The sequence below is a fragment of the Magnolia sinica genome, chromosome 8 (genome assembly GCF_029962835.1).
Source record: "Magnolia sinica isolate HGM2019 chromosome 8, MsV1, whole genome shotgun sequence".
Taxonomy (NCBI): domain Eukaryota; kingdom Viridiplantae; phylum Streptophyta; class Magnoliopsida; order Magnoliales; family Magnoliaceae; genus Magnolia; species Magnolia sinica.
The window spans coordinates 7535363-7558832 of record NC_080580.1 but is presented as its reverse complement, the minus strand read 5'-3'; the positions used below and the strand labels follow the sequence as shown (position 1 = coordinate 7558832).

Here is a 23470-nt window from a genome sequence, read left to right as displayed (position 1 = left end):
ACATCAACTGAGTTAAGTCCTTTACTAGAACACATCTGGAGCCCATGAATGATAGCTTTGACTTCGGCAAGAAAGCTGGATTCTCGCCCATATGCCTTAGAGAAAACAAAGAGGAATTCACCCTTGGCCCCCCGACAAACCCCTCCACCACCTACTGGGCCTGGATTACCTCTTGAGGAGCCGTCAACATTGAGCTTCACCCTCCCCTGGGCTGGCTTAGACCATTTCACAGAAGATATGGAGTGGGGTTGAGAGGGGCTACTAGGGAGTTGGAGATCCAGAACAGCTTCTCTATCAGCCTGGTTCTTACAAGGAGGGAGGGGAAACTCTTTGAAGAGAATGGAGAGCCACGATCGAATATGGAGCATGGTTTGGTGAACATTGGAGGAGACACCTTCATAACGTTGGGTGTTTCTAGCCTTCCAAATCTCCCATAGGATGAGGGCAGGGATAAGACCTCTGATGACGCCTATTGGAGAGGAGCTGTTTGCCAAAGCCCACCATTGAGGAAGTCTACCCCTGATGGATTGGTTCGGAATGATAGCAACTGCGAGCAGAGCGAAGAAGCGGTGACACATGAACGACGTGCGCTCCCCCTTAACAAAAAGGTGGTCAAGGGATTCCTCCCTTTGATTTAGCGGCCTGCAACACTCACAAGATGATGCCATGTGGACCCCTTTGTGCTTCACATCTAAGTCGATGTGAATGGCATTGTTGATGATTTTCCAGACAAAAATACAGATTTTTGGAGGAAGTTGGAGGGGCCACAACCATTTAGCCCATGGCTGGATCTGGCCCTGGATACGAGTGAGGGACCTGGCTGACTTTATGGAAAAGATACCTGACTTCTCCCTGGCCCAAATCGTCTTGTCTCGCTCCTGGTTAAGGACCAGGCCTTCAGAAATGATGTGAAGCCGCACAGAATCTGGAAGCACCTGAGGCAGGGGAGACGACAGACCCGCTGGCCCCATAAAGTGATTTATCTTTAGGCTACATTGAGAGGGGGGGATGATACCTTAAATCAAGTTTTTAAGGGGCCCCAACCCGGTCCAATTGTCATCCCAAAAACTATTGTTGCCATCTCCCAGAAGCAAGCGAGAGTTCACTAGCAACGTGTCGCGCCAGATCGCCAGCTTCTTCCACGATGGGGAATCTGAATGCTGCTGATTGGAAGCTACTCGGATCTCATTTATGCCATATTTGAATCTCATGAAGGATCCCCAAATGCTAGTACCATGGCTGAAGAAGACAGACCAGGCCCTCCTTAGTCTCAAGGCCACAGTAATTTCCTTTAAAGACGGAATTCCCAGCCCTCCCTCTTTGGAAGGGGAGGAAATTTTCCTCCAATTGATCCAATGGAGGTTCTTTCTGCCTTCGGACCACCCCCAGAAGAAGTCGGCGAAGGCGGATTTGAGCGACGCAAGGATCCTCTTAGGGACTTCGACCGCCGCCAAAGTATGGATAGGGATACACCCAAGGACATGCCTTATGAGAATAGATTGTGCAGCCTGGTTGAGGAAGCAGGCCTTCCACGCTGCGATGCGCACCAGAATTTTCTCCACCACGGGCTGAAACAGGGAAATTTTGCTCTTCCCTTTGGTGAGAGGGACCCCGATAAAGCAGAAGGAAGATGGCGTTCTAGAAAAATCGGTAATCCTTTCAGTAGCCTGTACCCTGCTCACGGACATTTTGGAGGATGCAATGAAGCTACTTTTAGCCCTGTTTATCCTGAGACCTGAGACGCTATTGAACTTTTCCAGAAAAGCAATCAGGTTTCTGACAGAGGAGGAGGTACCATTGGTGAAGATTGTTGTGTCATCTGCGAATAGAAGGTGGGAGATGACCATGACTCCTCTCCTAGATTGAAAGGGCTGACATAAGTTGGAAGCAATTAGATTTTTGATGCCCCGGCTAAGAACATCCATGACAAGGATAAAGAGACTTGGAGAGAGGGGGTCTCCCTGATGGTGACCTCTCTTCGATTTGAAGAAGCCCGCTGACTCCCCGTTGAAAAGGACTGAGAACTAGGGACCAGCCCAGCACTTTTCTGCCAGCGAAATCCAGGAATGGTCAAAGCCGAATCTGAGGAGAACAGCTTTCAAGAAGGACCAGCTTACCCGGTCATAGGCCTTCTCCAGATCAATTTTGAAGATAATGTTACTGTCCTTGGTCTTCTTGTCAATGTCTCGAAGGAGCTCCTGGGTCAAGGCTACACTGTCCACAATTGATCGACCCTTAACAAAGGCCATTTGCTCTTCGGAAATTAGCCTTGGTAGGATGGTACTGATCCTAGCTGCAATAACTTTAGAGAAGATCTTGTATATGCAATTACAAAGGCTTATAGGACAAAAATCAGAAAAGGATTTTGGGGCTATACATTTGGGAATTAAACAGAGAAGGGAGGCTGAGAAGGCCCGAGGAAGCGTACCTCCCCGGAAAAGGAAGTTGATAGCCCTGTGAAGATCCGTCGCCACAATACTCCAGCAGGACTGAAAGAATGCTCCAGAGAATCCATCTGGTCATGCGCCCCGTCTGTTGGCAGCGCAGAAACCACAAGCTTTACTTCCTCCAAAGAAACCGGGGCCATGAGAGCAGCATTATCCGCTTGGGAAACTAGGGGAGGGATGATGCTCAAGAGATCTCCCGCCTGCGGCACCGGTTCAGCTGAGAAAAGGGACTTGAAGAAGCCAGCAGGAGCTGATTTCATCTGGGACTGGTCAGAGATAGTTGAACCATCCTGCGTGACAATCTGCCCGATTTAAGCTCTTTTGAGATGGTCTGATGCAGATGCGTGGAAGAATTTGGAATTTCTATATCCTTCTTTTAACCATCTGTTTCTGGACTTCTGCTTTCAAAACAACTCCTCGAGGCGCTCAAGACGGACCAAATTTACTCTTTCCTTCTCAAGGTTTGACAAGATCTATTGATATATTTGCGATAATATTATTTAATCAAATTCCCTAAAAAATATGTGAGATTTTCTAGGATTATGTGTCTCGTTAATTGAATGGTCAGATCTGATCACACATTTGTCACTTACTTAATATTTATTTATCTTTTATCGATGCTGTCAGAAAGAAAAGGCAGTGATGGGCTGGCGCGGATTACGTCCGTGTGGGGAAACAGCTCAGTGGGTGATTACCTGACAGTGGGGCCTCCTTGATGTAATTTTTTTTTTCTTTATACCCACTCCTTCCATCAGTTTTTCCAGATCATTTTAATGCAAGGATCAAAAAATTAAGAGTATATAAATTTCAAGTGGACCACAGTATTAGAAATAGTGGTCATTGGAAATTGAAAACTTTTTGTGGGCCACAAAAATTTTGAATCAACCTGATATTTGTGTTTTCCTTCAATCAGGTCTGTGTGACGTTATAAAGAGGTTGGATGGAAAATAAACATTAAGGTAGGCCATAGGAACTTTTAGTGGTGGGCTTTCAATCATCAATGTTTCTTGTTGTGTGATCCACATGAAACTTGGATCTGCTTCATTTTTTGAACCATGACCTAAATTGAGCTGGAAAAACTTATGGCCGGAGTGGATATGCAACATACATATCAAGGTGGGCCCCACAGTCTAGAACTCACCCACTATGCTGTCACCCCGACTCACCAATCCGCGCCCGTGATGACACCTTTGTATCTTTTTGTATATTATTGTATGGACACGGAGTGCGTGCAGAACAGATGCGCATGAGAACCTTGGGAGGTACTGTGAGCATACTCCCAAATGAACCTTGATTTTGCTGGAAGCAGATTGCCTGGGACAGCCGACCGCAGGAAGTTCCTGTGATCGGAAGCTAGGTGGGGCCACTGTGATCTTTGTGATAAATCTATCTGGTCCATCTATTTTTCCAGCTCTTCTTAGGACATGTGCTAAAAAAAAAATGAGGAAGATCCAAAACTTAAGTGAGCCACCCGACAGGGAAAATTGGGTAGGGAAAATGCCTACCGTTGAAACCTTTCGGAGTCCACGGTGAAGTTTATATGCCGTCCAAACCGTTCATATATAAGATGAACAGAATATTAACCTATTCAAAACTTCTGTGGCCTGTTGAATGTTTCAATGGCGGCCGTTCAATCCCCACTGTCTGTGTTTGATTTTTCTCTTTCCACTGTGGGTCTACTTCTGCTAATCAGAGCATCGTGAATGCTGGATAGGGTGCATGCAACCTCGTTGAGTTTTTGTTTCGGTCGGCCAGCGTTTTGCATGTGCATGTTTGAATATTCAACAGGTCTGTCACACGGTCTTATGCCACCAGCGTGATAGCGGCAGTACCCGGATATTGTCGGCCCCTCCAAATCCCTGACATCCAAGCAAGCTCTTTAAAAAAATTACAGGATAGCTTATTATATAATTTTTGTAGAGTTTTAGAGTAGATTTTTTTTTTTTTCAGATGTGTGTATGTTAGATTCTATTTAAATCGTGACAGGTCTTCCATACATTTCATATATTCAAGTTATTTTCAGTAAAATAAATAAAGTATCATGACTTCCACAATGTAGTCTTTTTAGGTTTAACATGGCATCAAAGCCACTACCAACATTAGAGAAGAGAACTGATTTGGGTTAGAGATGGGTTGTGTGGGTTGATTTTGACGTATGATGCAGGTGGCAATAAAATATTACATTGCGAAACAATGGTGATGCAAGTAGCTTTTGAACAAAGATCTCAAATTCAATCCAAGATCAATATGGCTCTAATACAAGGTAGCTGAGGGTTCCAATCCTTGCCCGAGTGCTAGGCTCTGAGGAGTTTCAACACAAGGTCTTGGATTCGAAACCCATAAGTGGTGAAATCTCACTATGGCTGCTTGGGTGTGTGGCGGGTGCGTGTGTAAATAAAATAAAATAAAATAAAATAATAATAATAATAGTAATAAGATTAGGGTAATTTTTAAATTATGAAATTTTATTATTTGTTAAAATGTATATATGTTATAATCACTCTAAATCATCACAAATCTCTCCTGCCTCGTATCTGAAGTCATGTTATTCTCAATGAAATAAATAATTTATAATTTCTGCAATGTAGTCACTTGGAGAGCTTTTCAATGGTATCAGAGCATGCGTTCACTACAATGTATTCTCTTTTACAATTTCTACCTATGAACATGCATTGAAGAGCTGATTGATAGTTGGAGGGCTATTGCATGGCCGGATCATGTCCATTGACTCCGTGGACATTTCTTCTTCTTTTTTATTTATTCTGTGAGCAATCGACATGGGTGAGAGAAGCTGCAACATTTCTTATCTACTCTTTTTTTTGTTAGCTTGTTAGTACACCTACTGTCAGTTCACACTTCACTGTTAGCGATACCAAGACATCACTGTTGAAACGAGTTTTCTTTCACTCAATCTACCAACATTTCTTATCTACTAGCCTTGAATGTGGATTAATAGTTGTGTGGAGAATTAATGAGCCACGCACCACTGTTGGATTAAATAGCATCATCTCTTTCTCAAGTCAGTTCTGCCTAGATCATGATCAGAGCCGTTCATCTACTGAGTTTTACCCAAGATGGGCCACAGTAAGAAGTTTTTAATGAACTGATTATCTTTATCATTGAAGTTTACAGATTGGAAGATCCTGGCAATCAAAATTTTGAATTTTTCCCTATATATATGTGGACCACTAGTCAAAGTGTTGGCAACTTATGATCTCGGAGACTATGGAGAAATTCCCAGCATAGACAGTACAGACCATGATATCAATGATCAAGATGACTGATCAAAGGTGGGACATTGTTAGTTATCGCCCTAACTTCCTGTCAAAGTGCTGTCATGTACAAGTGCACTAGTGTGAACAGTTGCGTATCTGTACTTGCTTCAAAAGAGACTCTGCAGATGGAACTTGTAAGGGACGCTAATAATACTAATAGAACATGTGTAAGATCCGAGCCATTCGTTAGGTGGGACCACACCCATCAGGCAAGCCCCACGTTTACGAAAGAAAATAGGTTAGCCCACGATCGTACGTGTAGAAGGGAACCCACCTACATGTCTTCTCAGGTGCTAACTTGATCGTCTCATGCATGTGTGATCCAAGCCATCCAGCACACGGTGGGGCTCATGCATGTGTGATCCAAGCCATCCAGCACACGGACCCCACCGTCTACATTTCCTTATCCAAATCTCAGGATGGTCCACTCATCAAATTGGTCTCAACGTTAGAAGCCACGTGCATGCTTTTCTTTTTCAGCGACCCATTGCTATCATAAAATGTGCCCGTTTGGATCCTATGAGCAGATCAGCTCAATTTTTGGGCTAGAATATCTTCAATAAAAAAATAAATAAATATAAAGGCTTTGCTTCCCTTAATAGTGATGTCACTTTGCATTTCACTAACGTGGCAAGTTTGTTTTGCATTACCTTCTCATACCTTGCAGTCTACTCAAATAACCCTATCAAAATGTCATGGTTGAGCATAGGCGTTTTCAAATTTGTATGCGAGGCATATATTAGCTCAATCCTACCATTTTACTGAAATTCAACTGTCTCAATTCTCGAGCGACCGCTTCAAAAACCCGAGTTCCTTTTGGATTTCCTTCTTGATCAAATGACAATTGCTGGATGGTCATCATTCATACTATTGTCACGTCTGAGTTCTTTACATGTACGTGCAATTACAACTCAACCGTACTGACGCTAAAGGATCGGTCCTTCACTTGCTGATCGTTCGCGAGTTGAACTGGCTCTCTTGCCACACTTTTCACTCACTCGCCTAAGACGGACTCAATCACTCTTTTTGTTTGGGAGATTATTCGTTCTTCACTCTCTTGCTAATAATATTCATAGTCATAAATAAAATGAATAAAAGAAAGATTCAATTAAATATTAAACGTAAATGTTATGTTAAAATTGAAATATTCAATTAATATAATCAAAGAAGAGGTTTGGCTCATTTTTTCTCTCTTTTTTCTTAACTGATCAAATTCAAATTGATTTAACATTCCTAATCTCTAACACATAACTACCTGTTCATTGAACTTAGCCACCCTGAAACAAAGGTATATTTTTGTAAATAAAGAGGCTGGTCATGTATGTCTCTTTCTCGATATCTATCTTGACTGCTTTTTAATTGGTGGTCCATTAACTATCCACCAATAAAATGGTGTGCGAGTGCCTAGGCACATGCGCGCAAGATCTCAGCCACTAATCAGAAATGCCCATGGCAAACATGCCCTGGCCAGTACAAGTTTTACAGGCTGATCACCTCATCCGGTGAGGCCCACGTGATAAGAAAAAAGGACGGTTAAAAGAGAAGGAAGAGAGCTATACCTTCTTATCTTATGAGTCGGCCAGCCTAATATTTGGGCCATGGACATGTTCATTTGGGCTTGGCCTGATGGTGGCCCAGAACCTTTACAAGTGTGATTCATGGGCACAAAGACTGTCTTGACAATCAGAAAAATCCACTTATTGGGTAGGCCAGGTTGCCAGCGTTGGGAGCAGATTAGGCGGAGGCCTGGGTAACCAATACATTAACCCAAAAGTACTATAATATACATTATCACACACATAATATACTATAATGAGGAAAGCAGCTAACAATACATTAACCCAAAAGTACTCTAATATATTACTAAGATTCATTCAAATTTTCAAACGATACATACCCATCATCACACACATAGATAAATATAAAACTTAGGCCAAAGGAAAACATATGCATTTCAACACAAAGCATTGATCTTCTCACATATCTATGATGGTACCAGATCCATCAACCACAGCGGTATGATTAGTGTCCTCAGAGCTGGCCCAACTGACCACTGGAATTGCACCACTCCCAGGTATATTAGTCCCAAGGGCCCAAACGCCCGGACCATAGATCACCACATTTCGATCACTTTGAAGGATGAGAACATAGGAGGCACGAGGACGTGTCCAAGTATTACTAGCCCAAATAACACGACCGTTAGGAGCATATACCACAAGATTCCTATCACTTTGCATGGTGCAAGAGCAATTCCTGTCTTGCCCGCTGGTGTTGGATGCCCAAATGGCCCTGCCGTTATCATATAAGACCAGATTGCAATCTGCTTGCATTTTAAATTGATAGCTCCCATATTCCAGATAGTCATTAGCATGGAGACTTTTATCAGTATACAAGACGTTGTCAGCCTTGCAGGCTGGGCTGAGAAGGAGAATGAGAAAGAAAGATGAGATTAAGAAGCGATTGAGAAGATTAGTGGAGAGGATAGTAGCCATGTTTTCAGTTCTTGGGTGGATAAGATTGTAGGCTGTGTATTTATAGAGAGATTGAGACGCGGAGTCACGGATCAGGTGGTGTTGCCTACACCACCCACCGTGGTGGCGTGGTGATGTGTCATTGTGTTTTTGTTTTATATATATAAATATATGCTGTCTTATTCATTTTGACAGCTCATTTTGGGGCATGGCCCCAAAATTAAAATAGATCCTAAGCTCAAATGGACCATACAATAGGAAATGGCGGGGACAATGACACGTGCTGAAACCTTCCTAGGACACGCCATAATGTTGATTTGGTCACCGAGACCTGAGGAAATGGAAACACAATCTACAACTTGATCCAAATTAAACTTTTGTGAGCTCTCAGAAACTTTTAATGGTGGGCGTTCAACCTCTTTTTAATTTGGCATGGTGCAGTTAAGATTCGGATTGGAAGCGGATTGGCTGGTGCACCCGGTATCACCATCTGGCTGGTGTGTTGATGTAACCAATTTCTGTGGGTATGTGTTTATCCTAACCGTCCTTTCATTTTGTGAGCTAGTCCTAAGGTATGAACTGAAAAATTAAATAGATCTACCACACTGCAAAAACCTGTGGGAGATTGAACGTCTACCATTGAGATGCTTTATGGGAGTCACCGAAGTTTTGGATCAATATGATATTTTTTTTCTTTTCATCCATGTTTGTATGACCTTATGAGTAGATTTGATGGAAAATAAATGCTATGGTGGGCCTTACAAACATTTTAACAATGAGACTCATTGTCCCACTGCTATTTTTGGTGTGGTCCACTTAAGCTTTGAATATAAATCATTTTTAGTATAATGCTTTAAAATAATATCACAAGGTTGAATAGTGTGGATACAGTAAATAAATAATTTTATTAGAGCACGTTTTACTTTGAGATATTTTTGAACTATTTCGAACCATTCGTACAACTTGGATAAGAGGAGCTGCAACGCTTGTCTTAACGGAAACGGATTGGCTACTCCCTCTGCCACTGGCCCCGTGGCTGGTGGTCGGTGATCTGTAGGCCTTACTATGATGTATGTATTTCATCCATTTTGTCCATACATTTTACCGGATCATTTTAGGGATTGATACCAAAAATGAAATGGATATAAATCTCAGGTGGACCACACTTAGTGATTGGATATCCACCATTAAAATCCTCCTAAGGCTCAATATACTGGTTATTTGACATCCAATCTGTTGATTAGGTCATACAGGCCCAGATGAAGGGAATAAAGAAAGATCAGCTTGATCCAAAACTTTTATTCCCCCCAAAAAGTTTTTAATGGTCAACGCTTATTCAACACCGTTTCCTGTAATGTGGTCCACTTGAGATATTTTTATACCTTATTTTTGGGTCTCCTATCATAAAATTATCTGAAAAAATAGATGGACGTCATGGATGAAATACATACATCATGGTAGGGCCCACAAAGCACCGACCACAGCCATTGGCTGGTGTCAGGGGGAGTAGCCAATCCGTTTCCTGTCTTAACATGACACGTGGTATGTACGGTACACGGACGGGGATCGGGAAAGGATTTCCTGCGAAATCCCATCGCATGAGGTTCCTGCGCTGGGAACGCAGGTGGGGCCCACTGGGATGTTTGTGAGAAATCTTCACTGTACATCCGTTTTATGAGTTTATTTTAGTACATGTGGCCACATTGAACGGTATATAATGCTCAAGTGGGAGGAAAACATGATAATTGAACATCCATAGTTGAAATATTCATGGGGCCATAGAAGTTTTGAAACAGGTTAATATTTTTGTTTTCAGTTCATCTCAGTAGGAATGATCATTATTAATGGTATGGATGGCATGTAAACATCACTGTCAAACCCAGAAAAGTTTCAACGTAAGAATTTCCCTTACTATCTTTTACTTTAGTAAGACCCACTGGAGTCTTGGATCCGTTCAAGTTTGATATATTCACCTAAAATTACCTCACAAAATGGATGGACGGAGTGGATTCCTGACAAACATCAGCCAATCCGCTAATTATTTTTATTATTTTTTTCAAGTCTATAATCTGTGTCCGCTGTACACCAGCCAATCCGCTTCCATTTGGATCTGCCTCATGTACGCTCACGTGAATAATGAATCGCTACAACTTTTGAGCCACTAAGCTAATTATTATTATTATTTTGTTTCTTTTAAATCTAACGGTGAGAGTAGACGGGCATTGTTTACCGAGTAACTCAGTACATTATAGCGCACTGAGGAAACTCTTTGGAGAACTTCTATAATGTATGTGTCTAATCCAAACCGTCCATCCTTTTTAACATATTATTATAGGGCATGAGCCAAAAATTGAAGTATATCCCAAGCTCAAGTGGACTACACCACAGGAAATAGTGGATTTAATGATGTCCACCGTTGAAACCTTCCTTGTCCCACAACAGTATTTATTTGTCATCCAACTTATTCACAAGGTTACGTAAACATGGATGAAGGGTAAACACAAATATCAATTCAATCTAAAATGTCTCCGGCCACCAAAAAGTTCTCAACAATAGACGTTATTTTCCCATTGTTCCTGTGGTGCGGTCCACTTTATCCTCTGGATATGCTTGATTTTTGGGCTAATGTGCTAAAATGAGCCAGAAAAATGAATGGACCATGTGGATAAGACATGCATCGAGTTAGGCCCTACATAGTTTACTCAGTGTATTTATTTTTGTTTTTTCATTACCACTCGCACACACACCACCACACACTCACGCCTTAGTGGGATTTCACCACCTATGGGTACTTGAACCCTTTAGCAGGTGTTGAAACTCCCGAGAGTCTACCATTAGAGCAAGAGCAAGGACCCATAGTTTACTCAATATACTATAGTCTAATTAGTAATTCAGGTTGGAGTGGATTTTGTATAATTATCGTGGACTTACAAAAATCCAAGGTGGACATCACTCTTCCTAACTATTTTCTTTTATGTGGCCAACTAAAATCACAAGGTAGCTTGATTTTTTGCCTCTAGGTGTAATATAGGACTAAATATCTTATGGTCAAGTGGATCGTACATAAAACATCATGATGGGTCTCATCAGGATCAATTGCAGCGTCTTGTACCATTCTTTTCTTTTTATCCCGATAATCTTTCGGAGGAGTCCGAGAGAAAATGCATAGCTTAATTTCTAAAGAACCCAGTGTATTCAAAATCTGCTCCAACCATTTAGATGCACAATCCCAATTTAAGCCCAACACCCAAAATATCAGGCTAACTTGTAATTCAAGTGAATCACACCAAAGAAAACATCTAAGAGAGATGTCTACTCTTAATATTCACAGGTACCCCCATAATGATTATATGAAATCCAAACCAACCATTAGATGCCACACGAAATTTAAGCCTGGGTCTAAAATTCAACTCATCAGTAATTCCCATGTTACATCCGGTTATTCATTGTCAAGAATATGCAACTGGCTTGTAAATGGTAAATGGGTGAAAGTTTCGTAGCCTTGAGATCAACCTTCCTTTTATCCAGGCTCCGACACTTCATTGTCAAACTGCAAAAAGCTGCGGGAGATTGAACATCTACAGTTGAAATGCTTTTTAGGAGTCATAAAAATTTTGGATCAACGTGGTATTATTTTTTTCTTTTCATCCATGTTTGTGTCGCCTTGTAAATAGATTTGATGGAAAATAAATGCTATAGTGGGCCCTACGATTGTTTTAACAACGAGAATCATTTTCCCACTGTTATTTTTGGTGTGGTCCGCTTAAGCTTTGGATATGAATCACTTTTAGCATAAAGCTTTAAAATGATATCACGTAATGGATGAAGAGTATGATACAGTAAATAAATCATTTTGGCAGAGCACGTTTAACTTTGAACTACTTTGAGCCACTCGTACAACTTGTGTATCGAGGAGCTGCAACGCTAGTCTTTGCATGACACGTACAATGTACGGTACATGAACGCGGATGGGCTACCGATTGGTTGAGCAGCGAGACTGCTACTGAAGTGACGTCATCAAATTCTGTGAGCCTCCATGATAGATGTTTTGTATCCACGCTGTCCATCCATCCGGAAAATCAGTTTAGGGTAAGATCCAAGGAATGATTCATATCCAAAGCTCTAATAGACCCCACCACAGAAAACAGTGGGGAGATAGTTGCCACTGTTAAAAACTTCCAATGGCCACAAAAGTTTTCGATGGAGCTGTTATTAGTGTTTTCCCCACTTTAATGTTTTTGTTGACTTTTTAAACAGTTGGATATCAAAAAAAAGCATCATGACAGGCCTCGGAAGGTTTCAACGGTGGGCACCAATCTTCAGCTGCTCTCCGTGGTATGGTTTACTAAAACTTTAAATCTGCCTCATTCTTTGGTTCATTCCTGAAAATTATATTCCTAAGGGCGTGTTTGGGCAGTGGGAATAGAAGGGATTAGGTGGGATGGGATTCACCGGGTCCTATGCCAATTCCACTCCATGTTTGGGGAGAATGGGAAAGCTTGGAATTAGATTAGACAGAATTGCATTGGGTCCTGTATCAATTTCACTCCATGTTAGCAAGTTGTGTAGGTCCCACCATGATGTGCGGGCTATATCCACACCGTTCACCCATTTTTCGAGATTATTTTAGAGCATGGGCCAAAAAATCAAGTAAATCTAAAGCTCAAGTAGACCCCACCATAGAAAGCAATGGGGATTGAATACTTACAGTTGAAAACTTCTTTGGGGCCACGTAAGTTTTGGATCTACCTCATTTTTAGGCCCATGCCATAAAATGAGGTTACAAAATAAATGAACAGCCTAGATATAACACATGTGCACTATTCTCAATAATTTCAAATGATGGTGAGTATATTCATTCAATGTACCACCATATTACCAACAAAGCATGGCATTAGTCTTATCCCAGAGCAACAGGGAACAATCCCTGCCATGGGTAATAATTATGTTTTTTGAATCCCATCCCACCTAATCCCTTCTAATCCCACTGCCTAAACACGCCCGGCCTATTTGGCCGAGCAGACTGGATGGGATTAAGTTGTATTAGGGTCGATTGGAAGAAGTAATCCTGGGATTTGGCCGGGCATGCCAAACAAGCACGTTGAACTTCTGCCTGGATATAGCAATATCACGGGATTGCCAGCAATTCACTGACATTGTCATCATTACCTTGAAATCCATCGAATCACTCCTAATCCCATCTATTTTGCCTTGAACATGTTTGGTTGGATGGATTGGAAGGGATTAGCCGAGCATAAGGCCTGTTTGTTTTTCAAAGAAATGGGAAATACCTGGGAAATAGTAATTATTATAATTTCACTGCGTTTGAAAATTCATGGGAATTTGTGCCCGTGAACTTGGTTCAAAAGATGTAATTTTAATTTTTGAACTGCAACGTAATGCGAATGATATATCCATTCCGTCAGTCTGTTTTATTACAATATTTTGGAGCATGAGACAAAAAATGAAGTGGATCCAACACTCAGGTGGCCCACGCCAAAAGAAACAGTGGCCCTACAAAGTTTTTAACGATAAATATCCGATTCCCTTTTTGTATGATGTGATCCAATTGAGTATTGGATTATGCCTCAATTTTTTACTCATGCTATGAATTCAACTGGAATAATGGATGAACGGTGTAGATAAGCGAAATGCATCACAGTAGGACCCACAGATATTTTGTAATATTCTTGGTTTTCGTGTCCAAAAGTAAGTAGTCAAATCAGGTAAGTTGTAAATGCAGGGGGAAGTAATTATTACTTTTTTACAATGGATTTACCATTTCACCGGAAAATCAAACGCGCCCCAAAGGATTGGCCAGCCGGGCCAAACATAGTCGATGATAAATTCTCTATGTTTTCCTATGTATTTACAAGACACTTGATTTGAGTACTTACTTGTTTACATTGAAACTAAAAACATTACAAAATATATATGGATCGCATTGTGATGCATTTCACTTATCCATACCGTCCTTCCATTATGCCTTTTGAATTTATAATATGAACAAAAAAATGAGGTATATCCAAAACGCAAGTAGACTACACCATACGAAAACAGGAATCGAATACTTATCGTTAAAAACTTTGTGAGGCCATTGTTTCTTTTTGTATGGGCCACCTGGGTGTTGGATCATCCTCATTTTTTAGCTCATGTCTCAAAATATTGTGGTAAAACATATGAACGGAATTGATATATCATATACATTACCTTGAGGCTCAAAATTTTTTAAATAGCTATTTGAACCGGTTCCCAATGCAAAAGTTTCTCTGAATTTTAACCAAGCTCTTGGGAATCAGCCACACCCTAAATGAATGGTAGCTGTCAATACAACGCATACACCGTAGCGGTGTCTACAGAAATCCGTAACCTCACTTCGGTGGCGAGTCTCGCGGCTCAACCTGTCAGTGTCTAATCCGCGTTCGCGGTGCACCAGCCAATCCCCTTCTATTTGGATCTGCCTTACGTCTGACAACATCAATAATGCGAGTCAGTCCAGGCTTTCCCGCTTTTTTCTTCTGATTGGTCCATCTCAGCCAGCGATGCATTAGTCAATGCATAACACAATCACGTGCTACCATTATATTACAACAATCACAGTACCCTACCATCGGTAGGGTAGCGCTGGCACCAACTACTCTACGTCGGCCAAGACTAATGATCTAAAAGCCCATGTGAATCATGAATCGGTATAATTTTTGAGCCACTAAGCGTTTTTGTTTTTTAAAGTTTAAACGGTGGGAGTTGACTGGTATTGGTTACTGAGTAACTCAGTGTATTATAGTGCACTGAGGAAACTCTCCCGAGAACTTCCACTGTGTGTCTGATCCAGCGGTCCATCCTTTTTACCATATTATAATATGGCATGCACTAGAAAGTGATAATATAAGTTAATTACTTTTTAAAAAAAATTAGAAATTTTGAAAATCCAAAACAATGAAAAATTCAGAACGTTTTAGCGTTCCTTCGTTTTAGGATAATGGTGCAAAAAATTACTACATTTGTGAATTAGGTGCACCACATGATTGGAAATAGTGTAAACGGTAACAATTGCCCCCAAAAATTTTGACCTTAGTATGGTCTACTTGAATCACTGATGGGCGTGAATTTTAGATTCCAAGCTTAAATTTCCGTGTGGCATCTTATGGTTGGATTGGATTTCATATAATCATTATGGTGGTCCCTGTGAATATTAAGAGTGGACATCTCTCTTAGATGTTTTCTTTGGTGTGATTCACTTGAATAGTGAATTAGTCTAATTTTTTGGTGTTAGCCTTGAACTGAGATTATGCATCTAATGGTTGGAGTAGATTTTGAATACACTGGATCCTTTAGAAATTAAGTTTTGCATAAAACTTCTAATGATGGAATACACTTCGAGGGATCCTTTTCACCTTCATTTTACCAATGGTCTATTTCCATTGCTCTACCAGAAGAAAGGGTACTTACATCACTAAATCCAGTGCTACTAATAGTGATGGATTAAACTAATCAACCAACAAAATACTCTTTGACAGTATATGTTGGATTTTATATCAGTTTTCCTCCCAACTTTTTAATAAACTCAGATGTTTGTGGTGCATTGTCTTACAATGTCTACAAAATGCAGGTTAATCTATATACTGGTCAAATGGTGGATTTGATACCTTAATGCTTGTGACAGAGCAGAGCTCGATAAATGCTTGCATGAATGGAAAGAATTAGGTGTCTGTGATATGAAAGAAGTGGAGATCAAGTTACCATAACATAATTTAAAATATTCAATTGTTCCTTCTCCACAGTATAGTGTAAGTTGAAAATCTTCAACCTGACCGAACCTGAACTTTACCTTATATGCAGAACATCTCTTCATAGTGAAGAATCCATGCCCCAACTTACCTGCACAATGGATTTTGTTTCCCTAATGAGTTTATTCATTGCAGTACTCTTGTTGGTGTGATCAGTAAGAGCAGTGGGGATGAGGATAAATGCCGTGAAGATCAACTACGTGATGCCAAGAATAAATTTTGGTCTTATCACCTTCACTAGGATGGTCTTCAAACTCTTCACTTTAAGAAACTGTGTTTTAATCAGGACAATGAAACAGTCCCAAAATGGGTAAAGAAAAAAATGAGGTTCACATCCTCAGTTTCGTAGCACTCAAAAATGAAATCAAAATGAGTTGGTTGTTATTTTTATACTATTCTGCCCGAGTGAAATTAGGACAGTTTGATGCATGATGCACAGGCACTTAGAGATTTGTAAACGCGACGTGCATTATCTCATTATGCCATTCAAATTGTGGGGTCCACTGTAGACAGAGGTTATAATCTGAAAATCAGATTGGTTCAACAATCTTAACCTTAGTTTGTGGAAACTTATTTGTTGAATAGTTGGATTTTTTTTTCCAAAATTAACCATCTGATCCTTGTCCACTAATTGGCTAGTTTGGTAATCAAATCACGGTAATTTCTGGATTATGATGCTTCTAAGTTAGTGCTGACAGATTAATTTGAGTTACTTGTATGCCACATATATCAACTATCACATCTTGCCAAAGTTGTAATGCCTAAAAGCTACCTCTGCAGAAATACTTTACAGGTAAATATATCCCTTGAATTTTAAAATACAATTTTGAGGTGAAGTCTCTTTTTTGAAATGTGCTCTATTCCAATCCCTCTGTCTAGTCCTGGACTGTCATTGCTGCCTACTGCAACTTGTTTTTACAAGTGTCAAATGTGTCTTTGATTTTTGCAGCATTTGCCCAATGATGTCATTAGAGCATTTACGTGTGATTTTTTATTTATGTGGTAGAACTGATTGTGCCAAAAGCTTGCTGGATTGTGACTATCATTACCTTTAATTTGGTTGTCTTTAATGGTGTGATGCTAGTAGTTGATTTATCTAGGTTGTTCATCAGAAAGATGCAGAAGTGCTGAAGGATGCAAAGGCCTTGGTTGATGGAAATTTGGTAAACATCTTCAACCAATTGTAGGCTGGTACATTAATGCTTGCTAAATGATTCAATACATTTTTCCCTCTCAAATTATTTCCTGAATATAATTTTGAATACAACATATATCTTTTACATTAGAGGGATTCTCATCTCGTTGGATATTTGGGTCCATTTTCATAAACATGGATGACACATTTACTTCACATGGGTTCATTTGTAAGACATTTACATAAAAATATTCTTTTTCAAGCTTGGATGCTCTACTTTTGATAATAAAGGTTTTGTTCTATGCATTGATCTTCTTATTTCTTCTACTACAGATATTCTATGATTTCTTCTTTTACACCTTATTTCATGATTAAAATTTTCAGGTTTCAAAGTTTAAAGATCCTCGTGATGCATGTGCTGCAATTGTTGCCGAATCATATTGTCTTTTCTTCCATGATCCGGTTTACGAGTCTCATTGTTCCTATTTGGCTAGTCATGTATTTTATTTTAAGTAACCATTTTCAATTCCATCGTTAGGGATGTAATTACTGTGTATATGTAGTTTCTCTTTCGCTTGTGAATTTATTTCTTTGCCTAGTTTTAAAACTAATGAGTTCTTCATACTCATTTCATTTTGCATCTCTGGTATCATCAGATTGTGCCTCCATCAACCCATGCAGTAACATCAACTGCATCAAAGTTTCTGCGGAAATGGTTGTTTCAGTATGAACATGAGCATAGACAATGGTCGGCCGCTATCTCTTTGGTATTGATATCAAGTTGTTTACATGCAATGGATTCAAGACAAATTTCAAATCATCATGGACTTCTTGAGGTACATAGTGGTTCATGCATACGTACAAATGATAACATCATTGTTGTCATTATCATTGACATCACCTGACCATGTATGGTCGCTTGACTTGTTCTTAATGTTACTACAGATTCCTCAAATGGACCAAAATGTACAAGTCAAGTGATGGTTACAACTGAAGGGAACAGATGACTAGAAAACATTCTAACTGTCAGTTCACTAAAAAAATATCCAGAGCACATAAAGTTTTAAGATTCTTTAATTTAAGCACAATATTTAAGCGTACTTTTCAAATTTAACTATGTTGTGGCCCACCTATGATCCATGATGTTTAAACTTTGAACATTAAGAATATTCTAAGCTCTCGGTAATGTGAACAGTTTAATTTAAAAGTTTTTTGGTCAAGTACATATTCAATCAGGCCCACCTATGATTATTTGTGTATGTATGGATGTGGTTTGTGTTTGGATGGATATATTTTGTGTTTGTTTGAAAAAATGAGAATGTGAATATAATGAAATATATTATAATAGGTGTATAAGAGGAATTCGCCAACACTATTTACCTACGTCAAATTTCGTAGGTAAAAAGTCAGGTTTTATGACTTCTTATGATTTACCTACGAATTTTTTCGTAGGTACAAGTACAAAGACGACCCTCTCTTGTGCGTCGGCCAGCCTTATTTTTGGGCCATGGACATGTTCATGTGGGCTTGGCCTGATGGTGGCCCAGAACCTTTACAAGTGTGATTCATGGGCACACGTGCATAACTCCTGCCCATGCCCCATCGCCTACACTTGTGACAGATCTAGGCTATTTATTAAGTGTGCCCCACCATACGTGATATATGACAAAAATACCCTTGAAACCCTAAAGGGTCGTCCAATTGATGTCCATTTGCTTGTTGACATCCAGGATCCATCCATTGACCATTTCTATTTACTATCATCTGTTTGATTGCCACCTAACATACGGTTAGGGTTCTTCTTCCAATGTAATTTTTGACTTCGGTCCTTCCACGGGGATGAACCGCAATTTGGACCGTTTAGATCGGGGTAGATGTGCCCCACGTCTTTTATATTGGATGGACCCATAGTGTAAAACTCATCCCCGGTACCCATAGCTTTCATGCACGTATATTCCAACCGTTAGACTTGTGGCCTCACTGACTACCTACCCAAGATTATCCATCTGAAAAGGAAATAGAGAACCGATCACTGGGCAATCCGGCATACAGCTCTCATTCCTACCATCATACGTGAAGGGATCTGACCCCTCCAAAACTCGACCCCTGCTACGAGGAAACGGATTGGCTGCTCCTCCTGCCACCAGCCAATGGCTGATGGTCGGTGCTCTGTGGGCCCCACCATGATGTATGTGTTTCATCCATGCCTTCCATTTATTTTTCTAGATCATTTTATGGTATGAGACCAGAAATGAAATCTCAAGTGGGCTACCTTACAGGAAAAAGTGTTGAATGAACGTAGATCATTAAAAACTTTTTGGGGGCCATAAAAGTTTTCGATCAAGCTGATATTTGTTTTTTCCCTTCATCTGGGTCTGTATGACCTAATCAACATATGGGATGTCAAATAAACAGTACAGTGGGCTTTAGGAGGATTTTAATAGTAGATATCCAATCACTATTGTTTTCCTGTGGTGTGGTCCACCTGAGATTTACATCCCTCTCAAGTTTTGGATCAAGATGTAAAATGATCTGAAAAAATGGATGAACGGAATGGATGAAACATATACATCATGGTTGGGCCACATAGCACGAACAAGAGCCACCAGGCTGGTGGCAGGGGAGTAGCCAATCCGTTTCCCTACCACGAAGACTGTCCTTGACAATCAGAAAAATCCACTTATTGGGTGGGGGTTCCCAGCATTGGGAACGGATTAGGCGAGGGCCGAGGCCTGGGTAACAGATCAGTGGGGGCAGCCCAGATCATGAAGTCGGTGATGTATGTGTTGTATATCCACACCGTCCATCAGTTTTTCCAGCTCATTTTAGATTGCAGTCCCAAAAATGAAGCAGACCCAAATCTTAAATGGACCACACAGTAAGGATTGAATTCCAACCATTAAAATCTTCTTGAGGTCATGAAAGTTTTGAATCAAGCTGATATTGGTGTTTCCTCCATGTCCGTGGGACCCATTTTCCTTGTCAGTGTGACCCATGTTATAAATTTCAACGTACACATAGCTGAGAAATTGGATTGCGTACTAAGTTACTCAATACGCTCTCATCGTACCGAGTAAACTCTGTTGGGCCCACCGTGAATGTATGTGATTTATCCACACCGTCCATCCATTTGTCAGATCATTTAAGGGGTTGAGACCAAAATTGAAGTATATATAGAGCTCAAGTGGACCATACAACTGGAAACAATGGGAATAATGATTTCCACCGTTGAAACCTTGATAGGCTGAACAGTGATGTTTAGTTGTCATCCAACCTGTTAATAATATCACAAAAACATGGATGAAGGGAAAACACAAATATAAGCTTGATCCGAAAGTTCAGCGGTCCTCTAGAAATTTTCAACGGTAGATGTTTAATTAACACCGTTTCCCTTGGTGTGGTTCATTTGAGCTTTAAATATGCTTCATTTTTTTAAATCAAGCCCTAAAACTATCTCTTACAATGGATGGAAGGAGTAGATAAAATATATAAATCACGGTGGAACTCACGGAGTTAACTCAGTACGCTTAGCGTACTGAGTTCCTACGCAATCCGCTTCCCATAGCTAAATGCAGCACTTAGACCAATGAAAATGTATGCATTTCAAAGTGATACATTGATCTTTTCATATGTCTGTAATGGTACCAGATCCATCAACCACAGCGGTACAATTGGGGCCCAGTGATATTTTATATCCACACCGTGCAAACATATTTCCAACTGATTTTAGGGCATGAGACAAAAGATGAAGTAGATCAAGATCACAAGTGGACCACACCACAAAAAGCAGTGGGGATAATGACAACCAACGTTGAAATCTTATTAGGGCCCACTGTAATGTTTATTTTCCATCTAAGCTGTTGATTAGGTGAAAAATACCTGGTCCCCTGGATGAAGATAAAACACAAATATTATCTTGATCCAAAGATTTTCTGTCCCCCAAGAAGTTTTGAACCGGTGGGCGTACAATCAACACTGTTTCCTATGGTTTGGTCAACCCGAGATTTGTATCTCTTCATTTTGGTATTCTAAAATAATCTTGCTAAACGGATGGGACGGCATGGGTACAAAACGCATACATCACAGTGGGCCCCACAGTGCCCAACACACAACCGCACCACCACTGGGGTGGTGTGGGCAACACCACCTAATCCACGTTTGAAAAGAGAAATTATCTGCTGCCGACAAGTTATTTACACTTCTCATGCACCTACTTATATTTGGCCTCGTTGGCATTCATTTCACCTATCTGGATCGTCCACTGGGTTGAGTCTACTCTTCATAGGCTTATTTTAAATAATCATACATATTGGAGATTAAAAAAATAAAATAAAATCAGATGGCCAATCTTATCTTCTCACTGCTGGTTGATGAATTTCGGACAATCTGGATTAGTGTATAACTATGGACGGTGTATGTTTAAACAGTCAGCCACCCATTTTATAATTCATTCTAAATTAGGAATGGCAATGGACCAGTACTGAACCGGCCCTGTAAGGCCAGGGCTTGGGCTGCCTGGTCTTTAAATCTAGGCCCATGTCCGGCTAGGACCAATGATGAATGACCTAGACTAGGACCCTGTCCGTCGTTGAAAAAATAAGAGACACTTGAAAGATATTCATTGGCCTACACATCAACATACTTGGTAGTTTATAAGTAATTTAGTATATGAGGTTATGTTTCAAAGATCAAAATCATTCGTATGATGACTTGTTATGGATGGAGGGGTTGCCCAGAAAATTTATGATATTGGACAATTTCAATCCCAGGGCGGGCCGACCATGTAGAACCAAGGCCAATGCTTTTAAATTAACCTGGTTTGGGACATGGTATAGGGGAGTAGGGAAAGGCTGGGGAGGGCCACCCGGATCATTTTCCTAGCCAAAATTCTACAATGGAGTGCATAAAACCAGATTATGGTAGAGCCATCCTTCCATATTGTAACTAAGGTCAGGTTGGGGAAGGATAGCACCAACCCCACCTAAAATTTGAGTGAGCAACAAGAATCTACAACGAAGTAGTGGTACCTCATAGCCACCTTATCACATTGTATACAGAAATAAAGATAAGACAATAATAGGATAGAATACTCAGATAGTGATTGGACCGGAATTGTAACTTCTAGATACTTAATTTTGCAGCAAATGCGGCTCAAATAAAATATTGTGAATCAGTAAGCGTCTTTTGTTTATGCGATCTCAGAAATTTCCAGCATAGACAGTACGGAGCCATGACATCAATGGTCAAGATAACTAATCAAAGGTGGGACATCATTAATTAGTTATCGCCCTAACTTCCTGTCAAAGTGAAGTCATGTACAAGTGCACTAGTGTGATAAGTTGCGTATCTGCACTTGCTTCGAAAGAGAATCTGCAGATGGAACTTGGAAGGGACACTAATAGTACACGTGTAAGATCCAAGCCATTCGTTAGGTGGGACCACACCCATCAGGCAAGCCCCACGTTTACGAAAGAAAATAGGTTAGCCCACGATCGTACGTGTAGAAGGGAACCCACCCACCTACATGTCACCTCACGTGCTAACTCATCTCATGCATGTGTGATCCAAGCCATCAATCACACGGGCCCCACCATGATGTATATATTGTATCCACATCATCCATCCATCTGGAGAGAACATTTTACGAGTGAGCAAAAGAATTAGGCAGATACAAAGTTCAAGTGGACCCCACCATAGAAAACAGTGGGAGGTGACAGCCACCGTTGAAACCTTCCTGGCTGACCATGATGTTTATTTGAGAACCAACCTTTTTGTAAGTTAAAAAAGATATGGAATAAGGTGAAGCATAAATATTAGCTTGACCAGCCCAAAGAGGTTTTAATGGTAGGTGTTCAATCTCCATTGTTTTCTACCTGGGGTGCACTTGAAATTTGGATCTTTCTCACTCTTTGGATTATGTTCAAATAATATCACAAAATGGATGGACGGTGTGGATACAATACATAGATCATGGTAGCGCACGAGAAAAGAAATGACCGGAAAATAACGTTTACCATTACGGGGTCGAGTGCGTACACCAGCACGTAGAGAGACGTCAAACGGAATTCCAAGTTAAAGAGCGTTAATTGTAAAGGAACATCAACCAATTATATTTCACCACGTCACTTCAGTAGCATTTTGGCTACTGAAGCGTTCAGTATCTAATCCGCTCCTACCATGGACGCCCAACCCTCCTTGTTCGCCTCTTCCTCCTCCTTCCTTCCCATCTTCCCTTCTCCTTTTCTCACCATGCATGTCCCCACCTGAGAGAGAGAGAGGGAGAGAGGGCATAACAGCCTACACGCGTGCATAGCCTTTCTACATGCGTGCATAGCAGCCTTTCTACATGCGTGCC

General features: G+C 40.5%; 1 protein-coding gene across 1 annotated transcript; it reads right to left on the bottom strand.

The window, feature by feature from the left end:
- Positions 1 to 7570: 7570 nt before the first annotated feature.
- On the bottom strand, positions 7571 to 8240 carry LOC131253851 (mannose-specific lectin-like). Its single transcript, XM_058254984.1, has one exon. It carries the CDS (start codon positions 8212 to 8214, stop codon positions 7699 to 7701), a length of 516 nt encoding a protein of 171 aa, XP_058110967.1. The 5' UTR covers positions 8215 to 8240; the 3' UTR covers positions 7571 to 7698.
- Positions 8241 to 23470: the final 15230 nt, after the last annotated feature.